The following is an 8,732-nucleotide window of genomic DNA, read 5'->3' as shown; positions in this document are numbered from 1 at the left end:
AGCCAGGCTTGAAACGTGTAGTTATCTCGGTCTTTCTGTTAAAGTTACCTCCGGTCACAAGCCAGGCTTGAAACGTGTAGTTATCTCGGTCTTTCTGTTAAAGTTACCTCCGGTCACAAGCCAGGCTTGAAACGTGTAGTTATCTCGGTCTTTCTGTTAAAGTTACCTCTGGTCACAAGCCAGGCTTGAAACGTGTAGTTATCTCGGTCTTTCTGTTAAAGTTACCTCTGGTCACAAGCCAGGCTTGAAACGTGTAGTTATCTCAGTCTTTCTGTTAAAGTTACCTCACAGGCCAGGCTTGAAACGTTTAGTTATCTCAGTCTTTCTGTTAAAGTTACCTCACAAGCCAGGCTTGAAACGTGTAGTTATCTCAGTCTTTCTGTTAAAGTTACCTCTTAAACCAGTGGTTTCCAAACTGTGTGTCGCTAGTTTCACCAAGCGAGGAATAATTAAGAACGTAAAAAAAGAAACTCTATAAAAAATGTATAAATATTGCATGTAGCAGCAGGGGTGTCAAGGGGTTGGGGTGAAGAAAGTTTGGAAATCACTGTCTTAAACTTTAACTAAACCTAAAATTTACTTTTGTTACTAGTATAACGACATTTAGTGATTAAACGATCAGATAAGGGATATATAAGGATCAGGCATATCCATTCCTAATTTAGAAAGACTGAACAGAGAGAGGGCAACATACCATCAGTATCTGCCTATTATGAATATAGTCTTATCTGAATAATGGCACTACACTATATTATAATCAAATATCAATCCTTCCCCCTCCCTCAGTGTCTCAGCGGTAAGCCTGAGGACTTATAACGTTAAAAGTCGGGTCAACAACAACAAAAAACCGAGCCACCTACCGGCAAATCTTATGGATGTAATGTCCACATGCAGTGAGCCCGTCGGTAACATTCCGTGGCCTTGCTCTAAGGCTTGAACAAAGGTCAGACCTACTTGTTCAGCTGCCTTGGTGAAAGGACGATTCAGGAAGATTCTGCAGCTTACTATCACACTTCCCTTGCTGTAAAGATAAATCAAATAAAATCTGTAATCTTTCGAATCGCAATGAAAAGTACGATTTTTGAAACAATATATAGTTTTAATAAAACGTCTAAAAAGCCTCGATCGTTACAATTTGTTATCCAATAAATATCTTTGTACCAATTCTATTTTATTAGTCTTTGCACCAGCGACCAAGGAGACTTTTAAAGTAACACTATTAATACTATTCGTGAAATATTAATATTCTAGTGGCAAGAACGGCAGACAGAACCTGAATCCTATAATCTCCGTCCCATTGTAATCTCGAACCAGGGGGCTCATAACAAACAGCTCGTCCATCTGTAGGGAAAATTAATATACAGATGTAAATTGTTATAAAGACTGAACATAATGATATTGTAGCATAGATCACAAAGAATAAGATATAGATGTGATATTGTTATAAAGACTGAATATAATGATATTGTAGCATAGATCACAAAGAAAGAGATATAGATGTGATATTGTTATAAAGACTGAACATAATGATATTGTAGCATAGATCACAAAGAAAGAGATATATATGTGATATTGTTATAAAGGCTGAACATAATGATATTGTAGCATAGATCACAAAGAAAGGAGACGAAATACAAAGTTTAGAATGAGATGAGTTTTTTCATGCTATAAACAAAAGTCAATAAATCTAGTCATTTACAGAGCAGTTCTTTTGTAGTAACTTTCAACCAAAATCCCACTTGAGTGGGTGCCTAGTACAGCCCCTGGGTGTCCAAATCCCAAGTCCACTTAAGTGGGTGCCTAGTACAGCCCCTGGGTGTCCAAATCCCAAGTCCACTTGAGTCGGTGCCTAGTACAGCCCCTGGGTGTCCAAATCCCAAGTCCACTTGAGTGGGTGCCTAGTACAGCCCCTGGGTGTCCAAATCCCAAGTCCACTTGAGTCGGTGCCTAGTACAACCCCTGGGTGTCTAAATCCCAAGTCTACTTGAGTCGGTGCCTAGTATAACCCCTGGGTGTCCAAATCCCAAGTCCACTTGAGTGGGTGCCTAGTACACCTTTCATGCCCACTTGGGTGATTACCTAGTACAGCCACTTGGTACTCAAATCCCAAGGCCAGGTGAGTGGGTGCCTATTATAGCCTCTGGGCATCCACATCCAAGGCTGGAGCCCTGCCAGTTACAATCACAAGCATTCATATTCATGGGGTAACAACATCCTACGGATGACCCCTATGCGCCTAATTGTCATGCAAAGAGATGTATATTTTGAGCCCCTTGAGCAAAGTGGTTGCCCAGTGAAATCCCCCTCCCCCCAAAAAAACAGTCTTGGATCTAGAGATAACAGTGCATGTGAGGAATAAGAGGAAACTCTATTTTAACATTACATTTAACAAACGTTAACAATGTATATATAACACAATACCATTTAACAAACGTTAACAATGTATATATATAACACAATACCATTTAACGGTATTGTGTTATATATACATTGTTAACGTTTGTTAAATGGTATTATGTTATATATACATTGTTAACGTTTTACATTGTTAACGTTTGTTAAATTATATATAACACAATACCATTTAACAAACGTTAACAATGTATATATAACACAATAAGTAAATGTAAAGGAACGAGGAAAACATAGGGCTATAGTGCCGGGAAAAAGCAACATAAATTTAATAGGAGTACGTGACATTCTACCCTGATTATTGGCTATACTAATATTTATCTCTTCTTCTCAAAAATATCACTTTAAGAGTAGTGTCAAGAGCTAGAATAATCATTAAAACGTTTAGCGAAAAAAAAGAACATTTTTATGGTGTGATATCTGATAACAATTGTAAGGACTATTTTAATTATTTAATCGTGCCCTGCACATGTGTAATATAAAGCAGACAAAATATTTATATAGATTTGTATTCGTACACCTTAACAACGAAATTTATTTACTGCTATATTTAAAGTGATGAGTTTGTTTAATGTATATATAATATACATATAGGGGCCCGGCAATCTGAGGGTCGCAGGTTCGAATCCCCGTCCCACATAACATGCTCGCCCTTTCAGCCATGGGGACGTTATAATGTGACGGTCAATCCCACTATTCGTTAGTAAAAGAGTAGCCCAAGAGTTGGCGGTAGGTAGTGATGACTAGTTGTCTTTCACTGCTAAATTAGGGACGGCTAGCGCAACTAGCCCTCGTGTAGTTTTGCGCGAATATCAAAACATACAAACAATTTTATACTTATATACATGATATTTTATTTCAGAGACAGTAATTGTACAGGGAAACGAGGTGATTCTGAATAGCTTATATTTACTTTAAAACGTAACGAGCAGTGACAAGAATTGTCAAGAAGTTTTTAGTAGTAGTTGAACGGAACAGAGGGTGAGATTTGTTAGCTAGAGTTAAAAACATCCTTACCGACTTGGTCACTTCTGCTGCCATCCGCAGGAAAGTTACACTGGTGTGGTCATTCATATCCATTCTGTAGTCACGGTTGGTCACTCTAAATTCTCCTTCAACTGCCCAGCTACCTAAAGTAAGCAGTTCGAACACTTTTATTTCAAGTTATAATCAAGACATATTTACATTAATATGCTCTTCCAGTGAGGTGAGAGTACTAAGCCAAACAGAAGGCACGGTCTTCAGGATGAGGGGGTGAATTCAATTCAGGCAAAGAACTCAGAATTTCCCCCTTATCCTTCCTTTGTTCGAAGATAAGAAAGTTCATTCAATTCAGACGAAAAACTGCATTCCCCCACCCCCTCTCTTTTGTTAGAAGATAACAGAATATACCCAATTCAGGTACACAAATGTGCATCCCCCCCTCCTTTTTGTTTTTAAAAGGAGGAGGAACATTCAGTTTAAGCAAAGATACTCGGAATCCCCCTTATTTTGTTCGAAAGAAGGGGCACATTTCACTTAGACAAAAAAGCAAAATAAAAACTTACCATTCCCCCACCTTTTGTTACTGTCCAACAGGAAGAAGTACGTTTGATTTCGACAAAGAGACTCAATCATTTTTTTCCCAAGGGTAGTGAGTACTTATGATTCAGGCACATAAACTCAGTATTCTACACTCCTCTCTTGTCCGAAGAAAGGGGACATTTTATTCGGACAAAGAACTAGCCAACAAAATCCTCGTAAGATCAATTGGGCTTATACTATTGTTACGTCTTCGTTTGTTAGTTAACTTTCCGTAACTTCGTTCCGACGAAACTTTAGCGACACAAGTCCTTACTTAATAAAACTGGTTTATTCTTTCTGAATATAACTTTACGATACACTTGATTTCAACATTCGCGCTGAAACAAACGCTATAACGAACTCCAACAATACTCTCTGACTGCAGATCAATTACTCACTACCTACACACATTGTCACGTCACGCCGTGACCATCTTATATATACCAGACCACCCCCAATCTAGCAAATGCTAGAGCACTCCCGAAGGAACAGGATAGTTCTAGAAACGTGGCGTGACACTAGTCAAATGACCTCGCTGACGCAACACTATATAGTGAGAGGCCTAATGAACCCATACCTTTAACGTGAAGCTAACCCTTGTTCTTCACGCGTGATAACTATGTGCACAGCTGTACTCGCTCAAACACAATAAATACAGTAATTAAATTGTCTAACAAAAATATTTGATTTCCTAACTTAATGCTCTATTTTTAATGAACAGCGAATAAAGAAGAAATCAGTCCATATTTAACTAAACATTCTCGATTCAACTCTAGAACCGGTGCATTTTTTAACGTTATTCTCGTCAATAAACCGGTTGTACACCTGGTGTTGATACAGTATCAACTATCATCCGGGGGTATTTGTTCGATCTTAACCAACGGTAAACTTGAACAGATTTTCTAGAATTTCACATTTTGTTTCTTTAATGTTTTTTTTTTTCATCGACTTTGTTTAAAAAAAACAAAAACTATACAGCTGTATTTTTCTATCGAGACAACAGTGTTTCAGGAAGATGTAGCACAAAAGATTCTAGTAATATGAACGATTTGTCGACGGAAGTAAGTTATATAAGATGTTTATCATTGTCTTTTTGACTGTAAAACAGATGAACGTGGATTACTGGATTTTCATCACTGGCAGTTTACTTGGCGTATATAATTCTTTCGTTTTACAATCAACGACTTTTACCACCGAAGTTCAAAACCAAGAAGACGAGAGTAAAATTATTATCTTCATCTCTACCCCCTGTCTCTGAAAAATGTTTTTTATGGCCTTACAGTAACCCTACTTATTGTGCTGGTCTCTTTTGTCAAGGAACAGTACTTCTTTTAGTTAGGCCTATCTTTTAAATTATGTATATTTTGAAATATTTTAGCTAGTGTTGCGATGTTCCTACAGGAGAAACAGTTTTTCCTGCCTAACTATTTGGGTAGTTCGCCGTGTTATATTGTTGCCTTGGAAACGCTTTCTCTTAGCAAGCGGTCTATCCTCTGCCTATCTTTCATTCTCTTTTCATTTCCTTATCTGCAGTCTTGTTAGTAACTCAGAGAACATCAAAATATTTTATTTCTGAGTGTGAAGATCACACACGCACTGAATTACAGTGTCTAGCGCTATGTAAGTTATCATAAATATAAATTTAATTTCCTTACGTTGCTGTCGTTCTGTGTCCCTAGATGTTGGGGGAAAAATCTAATTTAGCCTTGAATGAATAAAGATAAAGCTTATCTGTCTAGCATATTATTGATTCCGACTTCTAAACGATGCAAAAATAGGGTTAACAAAATTTGAATATATTGCACTGTAATTATTTATGAAGATAAGAAATTAGATAAATTTAGGGTTAGTTGTGGGGTTAATGTCCGTCTAATCCCACAGGAAAAACTCTTGAGTAACACATATTTTGTGTAGACTTTTCGGAGTTAGGGATACATGAATTTTGGGTGGGGTAATAGATCAGATGGTTTCGGGTGTTTAAGTTGGATCAAAGTGAATAAAACTGACTGTCAGACCGTTTTTCTGACAGAAAGAAGTGCAATTTTAATATTCATATCTGTCAATTCCGACCAAATGGATCATTCAAACTTCATCCCTCAAAACCATTTTTTATTCCTTTGTTTATTTCTTACAACCTCAAGGCTGGGATTGGGATAAATAATAAAGGAAGTTTCTCATTATTATCTCTTGCATAGTGAAAGCTATGACCCATGAATTTAATGACTCCGAGGAATATCATGAATTATGTATAGTAGCGGGGGGAGGAGTGAAGAGATTAACTACTGCACGATTCTCAAAAGAACTTTTTCCACCAATTTTTTCTTTTTCTATCTTTTTTTTGTCCAAACCCAAACTTGTCTTCTCATCTTCAGTTTATTCCTTGCCTGTGTTTGGAAGATTTCATTTGTTTATTCGTATATCTTGTGGCATTTAATAAAAGTAATACACCTTGTACACCTCAATTATCTATTATTGCTAAACAAATATATTTCACTACGTGCTTCAACCATCATCAGGAATAATTATGTATGGTGTTGGGAGTGGGAACACGATCTACTGTACGTTTCTTAACTTTTTTTTTTCACCAAGTTTTTCTACTTGGTTTTTTTTTCTTCTAAAAAGTGAAATACATTTGTTTAGCAATAATAGATAATTATGGTTTAAATGGTGTGTTACTTTTATTAGTAAAGAGGTTTAGATGATAGGATCAGAGACATTATCCATAAGTCTATCATTTTTTTTTGTGTTTTCGTCATTTTGTAAAGTAAACCCCTGTACTATATTCGGTAGAGTGTTACAGAGAGCACCATTTCAAGTTTTGTGTCTAATTTCCTGTACGTCTGTGAAAAATATTCAACTTTGATCTTTTTCCTTTCCTGTTATTAGTTTGATTGCGTACTTCTGTAATTATCATCGCCGTTTCGCTTTCACATATACTCACACTGCGTTTGTATTCCTACATTCTTCGTCATCGCCGTTTCGCTTTCACATATACTCACACTGCGTTTGTATTCCTACATTCTTCATCATCGCCGTTTCGCTTTCACATATACTCACACTGCGTTTGTATTCCTACATTCGTCGTCATCGCCGTTTCGCTTTCACATATACTCACACTACATGTTTGTATTCCTACATTCTTCATCATCGTCGTTTCGCACGTACATATATTCACACTGCATGTTTGTTTGTTTTTTCAATTTGGGCTGGCCCCGACCTCTAGGATACCATAAAATCATCCAACCATCACAAACTTCCCCTATCTATTAAGCTCTTTATAAACCTGCCTGTTTTCAGCCTATGGAGATTCAAAAGTCTGATGCATTTGTAACTTTTATTATGATGTACACTCGAAAATATGTCAGTTTGCACTAGTACATACATACATATATATATTTAGCGATAGCTGAAATCGTGTGCCGTTTTGAGATTAGTGTTGTTTAAGGATTAGCGTTTATGCATGAATAACTGTTGATGTTCTTCTACAATCCAGAGATTCTTGAACCTTAGCGATGTCATAGGACAAAATGCAAAAAGAAGAAGGGGGGGGGGACGTGATGTCATTGAGCTGTTATGACAACAATGAAGTGCTCGTAACCTCACTGGGCTGTCATTATGTCAATGAAAAATAATTAAAAATTTAAATTCCCTTAAACAAGGAATCTACGTTTATATGCATTATGAAAATAAAAAATATTGTGTTTACTTTTACTCAATTATTTTAAAAAATCCCCTCCGTTAGATATTTTGTCCTTAAAGTATACTACTTGTGTAAAGCCATCAAACAAAGATGAAAAAAAAGCCTAACCTTCCTCCTCTGTGCTATCTCTGGTATTGCTCCAATTCAGATTTCCTCCAACTGTAAACAAGGCAAAACAAATCCAGCTAATTACAGAAGTTTAAGTTAGTCTTGGTAAACCTTCAAAGTCACTTTTATTCCAATATAGTAAAAAAAAAAAAAAGAACAAGTTGGAATTAGCCACTACATTTTTATACACGAAATCAGTAAAATTTCAATTGAATTATTTGTTTTATTACATTATAGCAATATTTTCTATACATTTGTGTATTTAATTTTAATTCAATAAAACCAAATATTTGATTCCATTAACCCTGTAGTCAGAGCTAATCCCAGAAAACAAATCAAAACATCAAAAATCAAAAGGCAAATAAAAATATTTTCCTCAGATCAGAGAGATTTTACTTAACCTGTTGAAACAATTTTAATGGTTGTCATGACACAACAAATATACATATGTATATTAGTTAGAATAGAAATACCAGGCTCTACTATACGTGGGTAAAATGTATATTTGTATAATTTACATCAAGGCTTATGGTGTGTAATACCTAGATATGTCTTATGGTGTGTAATACTTAGTCAAGTCTTATGGTGTTTAATACCTAGTCAAGTCTTATGGTGTGCAATACCTAGATAAGTCTTATGGTGTTTAATACCTAGATAAGTCTTATGGTGTTTAATACCTAGATAAGTCTTATGGTGTGTAATACCTAGTCAAGTCTTATGGTGTGCAATACCTAGATAAGTCTTATGGTGTTTAATACCTAGATAAGTCTTATGGTGTTTAATACCTAGATAAGTCTTATGGTGTGTAATACCTAGTCAAGTCTTATGGTGTGCAATACCTAGATAAATGTTATGGTGTGCATTACCTAGATAAGTCTTATGGTGTGTAATACCTAGATAAGTCTTATGGTGTGTAATACCTAGATAAGTCTTATGGTGTGTAATACCT

General features: G+C 36.1%; 1 protein-coding gene across 1 annotated transcript in view; it reads right to left on the bottom strand.

Annotated features, from left to right (window-relative positions):
- Positions 1-8,732, bottom strand: part of LOC111089411 — a 19,444-nt gene that overhangs the window by 1,129 nt on the left and 9,583 nt on the right. Inside the window, exons 2-5 of the mRNA XM_022401854.1 lie at positions 7,784-7,834; positions 3,430-3,542; positions 1,274-1,341; positions 849-1,021 (exon numbers count right to left, since the gene is read on the bottom strand). Coding sequence (XP_022257562.1) covers positions 849-1,021; positions 1,274-1,341; positions 3,430-3,542; positions 7,784-7,834 — 405 coding nt within the window. The remainder of the gene's footprint in view (positions 1-848; positions 1,022-1,273; positions 1,342-3,429; positions 3,543-7,783; positions 7,835-8,732) is intronic.

This window comes from Limulus polyphemus, unplaced genomic scaffold (assembly GCF_000517525.1).
Source record: "Limulus polyphemus unplaced genomic scaffold, Limulus_polyphemus-2.1.2 Scaffold6143, whole genome shotgun sequence".
NCBI classification, from domain to species: domain Eukaryota; kingdom Metazoa; phylum Arthropoda; class Merostomata; order Xiphosura; family Limulidae; genus Limulus; species Limulus polyphemus.
The sequence above is the reverse complement of the archived record's forward strand: the minus strand, read 5'-3'. Positions and strand labels throughout refer to the sequence as shown.